The following is a 13,272-nucleotide window of genomic DNA, read 5'->3' as shown; positions in this document are numbered from 1 at the left end:
ACCACCCGGAGATCAACTCATTAAGAACTGGGTTTTTCCACCATTTAAAAATTTTTGTATTTTCCCTTTTTCTCTTCTTCTTATTGGCATTTTGAAATGCCCACATTTTTTCCATCGTGAGAAAATAAATACATAAGATTCCTTCCCATAATCCCAGCCTTCTGGTATCTTGTGTTAGCGTCCTTTTCAGAGCTAACTATTGCAATAATAATGCTTTCTTCTTTCAGGTTGGCTTCTACCCTCACTAGGGTCCCAAAACTACCAAGATCACTAATGACTGCACTACTGCCAAATTTGGTGGATGTTTTCAGTAGTTACCTCACTTTTCTCCCAGCAGCATTTAATTCCTTCTCAAAACACTCTTCCACAGGCTTCTACCATAACTTTCTCTTCCCTGGTTTTCCTTAAGTTTTTTTGGCCACTCTTCAGGATACCCTAGGCTACACCTTCCTGCAAAAAATCATTCACTTTCCTGGTTTCAGTAACTCTCAAATCTAGATCTCTGGCTCAGATTTCCTCTGAGTTCCAGATCTGTTTATCTCAGCTAGATAGTGGACTTAACTGTTCCACCAATAAACTCAACATGTCCAGATGCAAATTTATCTTATCTGTTTTTAAAACTTCCACTGTCATTTTTAGCTGAAAGCCAATGTCATGTTTAATTCCTCCATCTGTCTCATCTCTTCCCGTGAGTCCTTACCAAGTGCTGTTTGTTCTCTGCCGAATCTCTCTTGAACCATTGTTCTCCTTTGCCAGTGCCACTGCCATAGTCCGTGCCAACACTTTTATTGGGGCCACCTGGTCTCCTGGCAGTTTTGTTTTCTTTTTTGTTTAAATCAGTTTTCCACCCTGGATTTAGAGTGATCTTTCAAAAATAAGTTTAATCATTGTTACCTTTTTTTTCTTTTTGAGACGTAGTCTCACTCTGTCGCCCAGGCTGGAGTGCAGTGGTGCAATCTCAGCTCACTGCAGCTGTTAGGAATCTGCATTTTATTTATATATTTATTTAGTTTTGAGGCAGAGTTTCACTCTGTCGCCCAGGCTGGAGTGTGGTGGCGCGATCTTGGCTCATTACAACCTCCGTCTCCCTGGTTCAAGTGATTCTCCTGCCTCAGCCTCATGAGTAGCTGGGATTACAGGCGCCAGCCATTATGCCCGGCTAATTTTTGTATTTTTAGTAGAGATGGGGTTTCACCATGTTAGCCCAGGCTGACCTCAAACTCAGGTGATCCGCCCGCCTGGGCCTCCCGAAGTGCTGGAATTACAGGCATGAGCCACCGTGCCTGGCTCATTGTCAGCTTTTTAATAGATCGTTTTGCCTATAGAATGCATTATAAATGTCTTGCCTTGTGTTTCAAGTCCTTAATGAGACTCATCCTTGAGTAGCTGTTAGTCTTCACCACTCTCCCACAGCTCCTTCCCCCTCATTCCTGTGGTTTTTTTTTTTTTGGCAGGTATATGGGAGAATGATATTTCTGTCTTCCAAGCCTTGATTTTTCCTTTGCTGAACTTAGTGCATTCCTCCTGGCTCCACTTACTGTTTGCTAAACCAGGTTTTATCATCCTTCAGGTTTTCTTCAGCTTTGTTGGTCATTTCCTTTTCCCTTTCCTGGCCTAGATTCTCCTGGTGCAGTCACTCTATTTGAGTAGCATCATACATAATAGCTTTTCTACTTTGTGGCAGTTCTTACACTTTTTGGTCTCAGGACTCCTTTGCACTCTTTTAAAATTATTGAGGATTCTGGGGAGCTATTGTTTATGTGGGTGATATCTACAATATTTATTGGATTAGAAATGAAGGCTGAGAAATTTAAAAAAAAATTTATTTTAAAGTTACAATGATAAATTATAATTTTACGTGTTAAGACGACATGTTAGCATAGTTATTTTTCACGAAAATCTTATTTTTCAAACCAGAAAAAAGTGAAAAGAATTGCATTGCTTTTCATTTTTTTAATGTCTGAATTAATAAAATATATCTGAATTCTCTTGTCTGCCTCTACATTCAATGTGTTGTGATGTTAGACTTCATGTAGCCCTGGGAAAACTCCATTATACCCTTTTGAGAGGATGAAAATGAACAAAACAAATGTTTTTGTATTATTGAGAGGATAGTTTTGACTTTGTACATTTCCCTGAAAAGGTCTCAGGAACCCTTGGTGTCTCTGGACTACACTTTGAGAACCACTGCTCTATGGCAATCACTTCTTATTTGTCTCTTGCCCTCTGACTATGTACTGAGAGAGTAGGACCCAGATCCACCTTGCTCACTTATGTGTCCCTGGTGCCTAGGACATTGTTCTTTATGTAAAAGGTTCGCAGATATCTGTTGATTCACTTATTCATCACTCGGTTGATTTGGTTCTCAAGAAATTGACACCAGGCACTAGAGACTTACTCCATGTGAGTATAAGAAAATAGTAGCCTGCGGGCATTTCTTCTACCAATTTCCCTGGGGCATTTGGGTCTAATATTTTTCATGTAACATCACAAGAATAGAATTCTCATTTTACCCTTAGTTAATGTTGAGGTAAAAGGAAGCATATAAATTAGTTTTTGTCGTGGATTTTTGAATTAAGATGTACATATATGGAATGGTAGGAATAAATGTCAACTATGTAATATTGCCTTACATTTGAAAAGTGTACTTGACTTGAAGGCATGAAAATGCATTGTCATGTTTATTTGTTGTCAAGGAAGTAGTAGGATAGGAAAATACACAGGAAATATTTATTCTTTAGGAATGGTAGAGGAAAGAAAAAAGTAAAATAAAAATTGAATGTAAAAAGTTTTTTAAATTAAAAAATTTATTTTGGAAAGGTCATTAGGTAACAAATAGGAGACTTTAGTCTGTGTTAAATGCTTTCTGGAAAAACTGACGACTTATTCAGTGTGGACTTGAAACGTATGTTTAAAATGGTGGTGAAGCAGGAAAAGAATTAGCATGAGGCATAGCTTATTAATTATGTGTTGTCTGGTTTCCACGAAAGCCTTAATTAGAACGAAAAGGAAAACATGCTTATTATTACAACTACCAAGTTCAGCGTTTATGATCTGTCATTGTAAAACAGATCACCATGCTATCTGACCCACCCTTGAAAATTGTGAAGTGCAAACACACTAATTATGTTCTTACTGAAATTCAGGTTCTTAACTTCAGGCTTCAGCTTAACCTGCTTTAGAGCACTCATACTTTTTGCCGCGATTATACTCATAGAACTAGAAACAACTAGGATATTTTATTTTTTAAATCAGACTGAACTTCAGGCAGATTTCCTTATGTTGTAAATTAGTGGCTTATTTATACGACCTTTATAGGGCATCTAATGATAGTGGCTCTATTTTTTTATTTTTTAAATTTTTTTATTTTTTTGAGGAGGAGTTTCGCTCTTGTTGCCCAGGCTGGAGTGCAATGGCGCCATCTCAGCTTACCGCAACCTTCACCTCCCAGGTTCAAGCAGTTCTGCCTCAGCCTCCAGAGTAGTTGGGATTACAGGCATGTGCCACCATGCCTGGCTAATTTTGTATTTTTAGTAGAGATGAGGTTTCTCCATGTTGGTCAGGCTGGTCTCAAGCTCCCGACCTGAGGTGATCTGCCCACCTTGGCCTCCCAAAGGGCTGAGATTATAGGCGTGAGCCACCGCACACGGCTGTGTTACTTATTTGATGTATTTTGGTGACATTTTGAATGGGGGCAAATGAGAAAAGAGCTCTGGCACTAAGCATTTATTAGATAACTGTTTTATAGGACAGTGTTTGGTAGTGAAGTTCCTCTGCCCATGGCAGTGTGGCCACTCTGCAGCTTGACACCACTCCCTTTAATAGAGGATGGATTGTGCTGTGATTTTAACATTTCCCTTAAGAAAAGGGTGGTAGGTTATGATAAAACTTTTACACTGTCTTTGTGTGGTTTTGGTGAGTTAGTAAGTAGGCTTCCCTTTCATTAAGAAAAAGTCTTTAAATCCTTGTTTCTACTTGTAGAACATTTATTCCTTCTTTGTAAGAAGAACCAGAAGAATTTGTTTATTTATATACAGTTGATCCTTGAACAGCTTGGAAGTTCGGGGCACGGACCCCCATGCAGTTGAAAGTCCACATATAACTTTTTGACTCCCCAAAAACTTGACTGAGAGTTTCCTGTTGTCTGAAAGCCTTACTGATAGCATAAATAGTTGATTAACACATGTTTTGTATGTTATATGTATTATATATTGTATTCATACAATAAAGTAGGCTAGAAAAAATCGTAAGGAAGAGAAAATACATTTATAGTATAGTATTGTATTTATTGATATTGTACGTTTACATCATCTGTTTACAAGATGATGTATGTCAGTCTGAAATGGTAGGTAACCACAGCTGCAGACCTCAATCTACAGTAGATTTGAAGTAGTTCAACTTTTTACTGTAATGTCATTACTTTTCTCTGCTTCTTGGGAGCACTTCCAGCATTACTAGTGGCACTTCATATGGGTCCCATGGTGTTTTTCAAGGTTTATGGTTATTGCAGTAAACATGACTTGCTTACTGTGTATGTTACTGGTATCACAGGGTGTTTTAAGTGGATAATTTAATGCTTGAGCCCACTGTAATAGCAATAGGAGGTGACTTCAAAATTCTTACGGCAGTACAGTATATGCCGCAGTTAATTTTATGTAGTTGTGATTTGATATATCTTTATGTTTGCTTACAATTCTCTCAATTTTGAATGGTGCTATTTATGTTCTGTGTGTGTTAGTTTTGATAAATTTTATCTTTTTAAAATTTGTATATGTTTTATGGTAGTAAATGACAGAATAGACTAGTATTCACATTTTTTTTTTTTCCTGAGACGGAGTTTCACTCCATCGCCCAGGCTGGAGTGCAGTGGCGCGATCTCAGCTCACTACATCCTCTGCCTGCCGGGTTTAAGCAGTTCTCCTGCCTCAGCCTCCCAAGTAGCTGGGATTACAGGCACCCACCACCACGCCTGGCTAATTTTTTGTGTACTTTTAGTAGAGATGGGGTTTCACCATTTTGGCCAGGCTGATCTTGACGCCTGACCTCGTGATCCACCTACCTTCTTGGCCTCCCAAAGTGCTGGGATTTACAGATGTGAGCTACCGTGCCCGGCCAGTATTTACATGTTCTACACATTTATGCCGTATCTTTTTCTTAAATTTTTTTGATATTTCTAGGCTATGGTGGTTCATGTGTGAGTTTTTTTTTTAATTGTTACAAGTGTTCAAAAATGTTTTCAATATATTTATTGAAAAAAATCCAGGTACAAGTGGACTCATGCAGTTCAGAGCCGTGTTGTACAAGGGCCAACTGTTTTATACACGTGATTTAACTATTACTTGTTTATTAACAAAGTGACACTATAAACTCATTTCTGTAGCTGTATTTAAATTTTATGTGCCGTAAACCTTGGCATATTATGGGATGAAATATTTTACTCCTTTTCTTCCTTTTAGCACAACATTCTGAAATTTTTTGGTTATTGTAATGATTTTGATCGGGAGTTGAGAAAATGCCTGAAGAATGAGGTAAGAAAAGTGTCAAAGGATGGATATGGTTAAACAATAGAACAGAACATTTTTGAATATTGTATATTACTGTCATTATTGAATTTTTCCCAAATTTTAGTGTAATAGAGAAAATTGACTTTACATGTATGAACTTCCTCTGTTTAAGAGAAGAAATGAAAGCTTTTCTGGGGACAGTTTTAGAACGTAGCTTTTTGGCCATGAACACAAATGAGGAAAACAACTTCCTTATGATGATTACTGTAGGTCATCTGGATGAATTTAATGGTTTAGGAAGTTGTATCTCTGGCCAGCAGAAAGACTTATATCAGTCACCTGTTAGCTGATTGGCAGGTAGCTAAAACTCTCTGGGCCTCAATTTCTATATATAAATCGAGGAGGCTAGAATTAGGCTCTTTTCAGCTTTAACATTTTGAATTTCTTTGTAGTTATGCTTTGTGTAAGCCATAGGGATCTAATTTGACTTGTTTTGGAACACTGTCATCTCCTGAACTTGATTTTAGGGCATGACTTGGACTTGGGCAAATAGCCACAGTACACAGTTCATTGTCTTTTTCCAGGCACTGCCAAATAAGCAGAGTGCATTTTAAACCTTTGAAAAGAAATTTGATTCAATTTCTGTTTTGTACATCAGATTTTTTGCGTTCAGAACTTTTTAAAATATATGATGGCTAAAATTTTGCCTTTCACCTATCATTTTTGTTATTTTTGAACTCTTTTTTTTTTTTGCCTCAGATTGAAAGATTTAAACATAATATTTGAAGTTGTCCAGCATCTTTCTTTTGATTTTGTTTTCTGCTCAGGCTGTTTTTCCTATCCTGGATTCCCTTTTCAGTGTGACATTCACCTTTACTGTTTGAAGAACTTTTTGGAGTACTCAGTGAAGAGTAATAGTTTGTTTCTTTTTTTTCTTTTTTCTTTTGAGACAGGGTCTCGCCCTGTCACCTAAGCTGGAGTGCAGTAGGGTGATCGTAACTCACGGAAGCCTCAAACTCAAGTGATCCTCCCACCTCAGCCTCCTGAGTAGCTAGGACCACAGGTGCATGCCACCCTGTAGGGTGATCATAGCTCACTGAAGCCTCAAGCTCAAGTGATCCTCCCACCTCAGCCTCCTGAGTAGCTAGGACTACAGGTGCGTACCACCAATGCCTGGTTAAGGTTTTACACATTTTTTTGTAGAGATGAGAGTCTCCCTGTTTTGGCCAGGCTGGTCTCAAACTCCTAACCTCCAGCTGGTCCTCCCACCTTGGCCTCCCAAAGTGCTGGGACTATAGGCATGAGTCACCATTCCCAGCCTTATTAGTGTTTTTAAATGATTTGTTAAAAATATTTGTCCTTTATATGAAAAAGCCAGTTTACATGAAAACTACACCTAGGGTAATGTTTGTTTAATAGTAAACTTACAAGCTGGCATCTGTAATCCCAGCTATTTGGGAGGCTGAGACAGGAGGATCCTTTGAGGTGAAAAGTTTGAGGCCAACTTGGGCAACATAGTGAGACCCTGTCTCTAAGAAATCTCTTAAAATTTAGCCAAGTGTGGTGACACACACCTATGGTTCCAGCTACTTGGGAGGCTGAGGCGGGGAAGGATCGCTTGAGCCCAGGAGTTCATGGCTGCAGTGAGCTATCTAGGTCGCCACAGTGCTTCAGCCTGGGTGACAGAGTGAGACCCTATCTCTAAAAAATAAAATTGGCCGGGTGTGGTGGCCCACGCCTATAAGCCCAGCATTCTGGGAGGCCAAGATAGGCAGATCACTTGAGGTCAGGAGTTTGAGACAAGCCTAGCCAACATGGTGAAACCCAGCTCTACTGAAAGTACAAAAAAATTAGCCAGGCATGGTGGCGGGCGCCTGTACTTTCGTCTACTCAGGAGGCTGAGGGAGGAGAATAACTTGAGCCCGGGAGACGGAGGTTGTGGTGAGCCCAAATCACATTACTGCATTCTAGCCTGGGTGACAGAGTGAGAGACTCTGTCTCTAAATAAATAAATAAATAGCTTATGGAAAAATATAGCTCGTTATTTTATTCAGTATGGCTATTTGTTTTTTACATACTTTCAGCTGTATAACATAGGTTTTTTTTCATGTTTTTAAATTTTTTTCCCTTACAGTTCAGAAATTTTGCCAGTGCTTTGTCAATTAGATCTTCATATGAAATTGTCTTCTCAGCCGGCTTGAGATCTGTTAGTGACTTTTTGGTAGACCGTTGGAGATATTTTTCTTATTTTGTCTGAGTTTGTTTTCCTATACATCTCATGTTTTCTCTTTGACTTCTTTTCTAAGTCCTCTGTGTAGTTGTATGTTACTTTATTCTCTAATTTGTAGATGTTTTTCTGTCTGCTTGCGCATCACTAATCTCTGAGTCTGCACTCATGTATTTCTTCTCTACTCTTAATACTTGCTTCAAATGCTTTCCTGCTACTGTTTGCTTCATGTGTCATCTGATTACTTCATTCCATGAAGCTTTTTTTTTTTTTTTTTTGACGGAGTCTTACTCTGTCGCCCAGGCTGGAGTGCAGTGGCACAATCTCGGCCCACTGCAAGCTCCTCCTCCTGGGTTCACACCGTTCTCCTGACAGCCTCCCGAGTAGCTGGGACTACAGGTGCCCGCCACCACACCCAGCTAATTTTTTCTATTTTAAGTAGAGACGGGGCTTCACCGTGTTAGCTAGGATGGTCTTGATCTTCTGAACTTGTGATCCGCCCGCCTCGGCCTCCCAAAGTGCTGGGGTTACAGGCGTGAGCCACTGCCCCTGGCCTCCATGAAGCTTTTAAGTAGAAAAAGGGTATGGCCATTTCTTGTTGGGACTCTGCTGTGTCACTGCTTTGATTCTTTTTTTTTTTTTCTTTTTTTTAGAGAGGTAGAGTCTTGCTATGTTGCCCAGGATGGTCTCAGACTCCTGGGCTCAAGCAGTTCTCCCATCTTGGCCTCCCAAAGTTTTAGATTAGAGATGTGAGCCACTGCACCTGGCCTTTTGTTCTTCTTCTTGAAAAGAAACACTAATAGTACTTTTGTAGCATTCTCTTTTGTCCCTCTTAATTGTTTTGTTTGGTTTGGGGTTAATTGGCCTTTCATTCTGTCTGTATTGTTTGATGGAGTTTTGTGAGTAACTTCATATTCATCCTTTTTCCCCCTTTTATTCAGGGACCATGTTGACTTCCTTTGGAGATGTCTTAACATATTTTGATGTAGACTATATTTTAATTTGCTCTGTAACTTATTTTATTGGCCTGCTACAAAGTATTGTCTTCTGAAGACTTTCCATTAAGACCCTCCTCAACCTGATTGCTGGGGGCAATCCAGTAGACGTGATTAAAGGTAGATATGAAAGCTTTTTCTCAGAGCAGTTATCCTTCTTCGTTCTAGAATAGCGTTTTTTGATTTTTTCACCAACAATTTTATGAGTAAATTTAATGTATGATAGATAAAATGAATGACTTTGAAGGGACCTGGTGCTTCATGTGTAATTTGAAGTAGACTTTTTTTTTTTTTTTTTTTTTTTTGAGAGAAAGTCTCACTCTTGTCACCCAGGCTGGAGTGCAGTGTTGCGATCTAGACTCACTACAACCTCCTCCTGGATTCAAGTGATTCTCCTGCCTCAGCCTCCTGAATAGCTGGAATTACAGGTGCATGCCACCATGGCCGGCCAATTTTTGTATTTTTAGTAGAGACGGGGTTTCACCATGTTGGCCAGGCTGGTCCCTAACTCCTGACCTCAGGCGATCTGCCGGCCTCAGCCTCCCAAAGTGCTGGGATTACAGGTGTGAGTCACTGCACCCGGCCTGAAGTAGCCTTTTGACAAGGAAGGAATAAAAAGTTTGAAAACTACCATTCCAGAAGATGTGTTAGAATCCTTCAGTCAAAACTTTTGACCTAGAAACTTCTTAAAGATTATCTAGTCCACCTCCTTATATTTGAAGTTACTGGCCCAGAAGAGTGAAGTAACTCAAACTCATGAATCCCCTCATTACTCTCTCTTGGGTGGCGGGGTTTGTCCCTGATGAGCTCGGTATCACTAATCTTTAATTTCTGTGGCCTTGCTCTCCAGATCTGTGGCTCCTAAAAGATTTTGATGTTTAACTGTTCACATGTTTTCAGTTTTTTCTGTTTGAATTTACTTTTAGCCTTTTCCCCTTCTGTCCAGGGGAAAACACACTCATTCACCTTTAAAGTCTGTTGGATTGGTGTATATATTATAAGCACATACATATATACATATAAAAACACTTTTAAGTTCCTCTGCTTTAAATGTAGGTTAACTGTTTAAGAAAACCTAAGTGCCAGGCTTTGTGTCTCCTGTTATTTATAACCTGCTGGCCAGATCAGAATACTAGGCTGAAAACCTCTTGAGGTAAAAACTGTATTTATATGTAGCTGATTAAGAAACATAGGATTTGAGGAGTATCAGGTTTGTTAATTGTTCGTGATGAAGAAACCTTGGGAAGTTGAGCTATGTGTTTCCATATGAGTCAGTAGGATAATATGGTTGCTGAGAGCTAGTTACTCTTGATAATTTCTAAAGAAATACAATGTGAGTTGGTCATAAGATCTAGGCCCACTGTAGTCTGTGTCTGTCATTGTGACTGGAGCACTGTATTCAATTTTGGTTGTGATTTTTTTTTTTTTTTTTTTGGTAAGGGGCATTGATGTTAAAGTGCTTTATAAAATAAAAATAAAAGTCATTTTATAGGTTAGATATTAAAAGATGGAGGCTATGTTCTGTGCAGCAGTTGTAGAAACTAGCAGTGTTCCGCGCAAAAGGTAGTAAGTGGGTTATCTGTAATTAAATGTTTGAAAATTCTAGCAGACAAGAAGAAATAAAAGGTGGTAGTTTACAAGGAAGCACTTTTGGTTTAAAATGAAAAACTTTGGAACGAGTAGAATTGTCCGACAGACAGGCTACCTCTCAAAGAGTTTACAGGGAAGCACTTCTGGTTTAAAATGAAAAACTTTGGAATGAGTAGAATTGTCCAACAGTTAGACAAGCTACCTCTCAAGGAAGTGAGCCTCTCCACTAGACGTACTCAGCAGAAGTTAGAGGACTAGTTAGACTGTGAGCCCCTGGAGAACACGGACAGAATTTGCCCATCTTCAGTACTTATTTAATTCATATTTTGGGAGGAAATTGATTGAGCAAACATTTGTGTACCTATTAGCATGTAGATGCTATACTGTGTTGAATGGAATTGTGCTAGATGTGAGATATTCTCTAAGGTAACTATTTCCAATCTCAGATTTGGTTAAATAAAAGATAAGAATTTTGTCAGTAACAACATATTTAAAAAATTTAACCCCTGTTAACCTCAAAGAACCTTTATATTTTGCAAATATTTCTAAATAGTAAACTGCTGTAAATAGTGACATAATCTGCTGTTTCTTTTCTCCCCCCTTCTTTTGTTTTTCAGTACATAGAAAACAGGATCAAGAGCAGGGAGCATGGCATTGCAATGCGAAAGAAACTTTTTAATCCTCCAGAGGAATCCGAAAAATAAATTGTATTTGCACTCGATGCCTTGGCTGAGAGAAGACCTAAAGACTCTGGGTTGATACCTGAAAGAATCCTGTCTTACTTGGTCTCCATAATCCTTTGAATGGAAAGTGACCTGTGAGAGATTGAACCGTGGAGAAATATGAAAACCCTGGATTCTGAGTGTTTGTTGGGCAGGGCATTTAGTACCATCTCCCCTTTACCAGTAAACCTGACTTCACCATGTTTATTCCCTTTGCCTACAACCAGTTCATATCTGAGTAACTTATCTTCCTCAATAAAATAATTTATTTAAATAATTTTTTTCTCCTTTCTCTTAGATTCTCCTGGCTTTAGAGCAAAATGTTGCCATTAGGCTTTTTCTTTTTGACAACATGATGTTGACGAGTTCTGGGGAAATCCCAGCAGTGTTAACTATTTGAAAATGTTCCAAGTTTATTATTTTTAGAGAGTGATTTTCTAAATGATTAAAAAAAATTTTTTTTTTTTGAGACATAGTGTTACTTTGCCGCCCAGGCTGTAGTGCGGTGGTGCGATCTCAGCTCACCGTAACCTCCACATCCCGGGTTGAAGTGATTGTCCTGCCTCAGCCTCCCTAGTAGCTGGGGCTACTGGCGCAGGCTACCATGCCTGCTGATTTTTGTATTTTTGTTAGAGACAGAGTTTCACCATGTTGGCCCAGCTGATCTCAAATTCCTGAGCTTAGGTGATCTGCCCACTTTAGCCTCCCAAAGTGTTGGGATTACAAGCGTGAGCCACTGTGCCCAGACTAAAAGATTAAATGTTTACACTTAACATCGATAAAATTACATCTGGTTAGGAATTCAGTCTTAGCAGACTTTGCTTTCCCATTTGGTTGAATGTGCCCACTCGAGGTGCCAGTTAACTCCTGGATATTAACCTTAGGCCAGTGTGTCTCCTCTCTGCTGAGTATAGGACTGTTCTTCCTGTGCCCAATTCTAGCAGTCATCTCAGCAGTGTTCCTTCTGCCAAGTGTTTCTGAGACCTGTGACAATCTGGAAGTCAGCAGCTTCCAGCTGCAGTCACAGCAGGGGCTTGATCTTCTTGTCAGGTGTCAGGGAACAGACTCAGCTGTGAGCTCCTTCTAGTGGTGTTGTGTGTATAACGTCCAGCATGAGGTCTTGTTGGTGTTGGTGTTTAATAAGTGATTTCCCCATCACAGGAGGTATTCAAGAAGCTGGACTTCCACTCAGTACTTCAGTTACAGAGCATAACAGACATTCAGTGAAAGGATGGGGAAAGAACTAGAATTAATTCTGAAGTACCTTCCAAGACACAGTGTATAAATATTTATTCAATCCCCCTAGTGTCAGGCAGTAGAAATACAGAAATGAGACATTTCGCCTTCAGAATCTTGTAGTAAACTGAGAAGTTGACTTTTAGTCACTTGTAATCATCAAAGTGTCGTAATTAGGTAGGTGTCGTAGAAGACAGACGACATTCATGTTCAGTCTTCATGAAGAAGGTGCTGTTCCAAGAAAGCTGTTTAGCAAAGATGACCTTTGACAAGTGAGTGAAAATGGGATACATTCTGAGGCGCACTTTAAGTCTTTTAGCATGACTAGAATATGGGAGCTTAGAGTGGAGGAAGATCGCAGACAGCTTTGAAATCTGTTGGAATTTTATTTTCAGTGCTGTGATGACCAGTTGCAGGTTTTAATATGGTGATTAGGGATTTGGGGAGAGGAGTTAGTTGGAAGGCTGATATATTTCAATTTGTATTTTAGTAAGATTTTTTTGGTTATAGTTTGGGGGATGTATTGGAGGGGAAGGAAGATTACGCCCAAGGAGACCAATTAGGTTTTTGTCCTAACTTAAGTGAGAAATGAGGGCCTGGATGAAAGATGTGGCTTTGGGGATCAAGAGAAGTGATGATTGAAGCATGGAGTCAGCATGACTGACTAGGTGTAGGGATTAAGGAAGTGTCTAGGATTTCTCAGGCATTCGAGTTGTGCCTGCATAGGAGGGAGTACTGGGGAGGTGTGAAGTGTGTGTGGAAGATCCAGGGGGAGATGGCTTCCGGGTTGCTGCTAGGTATTTAGGTCTGCAGCTCGTTAGAGTCGCCTGTATTGGAACAGAATTGGGAGACGTCAGCATGCAGATGCCGGCTAAGGCCCTGTAGGCTAATGTCAGTAGTTGACCAGAAGAGCAGGATGAAAGTTGGAAATTCATTTTTAAAAATTTTGTAAGTAATATATGAGTACATTTTTATGGGATATTCAAACCACCTACTGT

General features: G+C 39.5%; 1 protein-coding gene across 4 annotated transcripts in view; it reads left to right on the top strand.

The window, feature by feature from the left end:
* Positions 1–11,316, top strand: part of CMC2 (C-X9-C motif containing 2) — a 63,963-nt gene extending 52,647 nt beyond the window's left edge. For 3 of the 4 annotated variants that reach the window (XM_030819301.1, XM_030819304.1, XM_012505442.2), the window contains 2 exons: positions 5,457–5,528; positions 10,934–11,316. In XM_030819301.1, the coding sequence (XP_030675161.1) occupies positions 5,457–5,528; positions 10,934–11,020 (159 nt within the window). In that variant the 3' untranslated portion in view covers positions 11,021–11,316. The remainder of the gene's footprint in view (positions 1–5,456; positions 5,529–10,933) is intronic. The other variant, XM_004087452.3, reaches the window with a different exon arrangement.
* Positions 11,317–13,272: the final 1,956 nt, after the last annotated feature.

This window comes from Nomascus leucogenys, chromosome 2, assembly GCF_006542625.1.
Source record: "Nomascus leucogenys isolate Asia chromosome 2, Asia_NLE_v1, whole genome shotgun sequence".
Classification (NCBI taxonomy): Eukaryota; Metazoa; Chordata; class Mammalia; order Primates; family Hylobatidae; genus Nomascus; species Nomascus leucogenys.
Note: the sequence above shows the minus strand (reverse complement) of the source record. Positions and strands in the feature narration are given on the sequence as shown.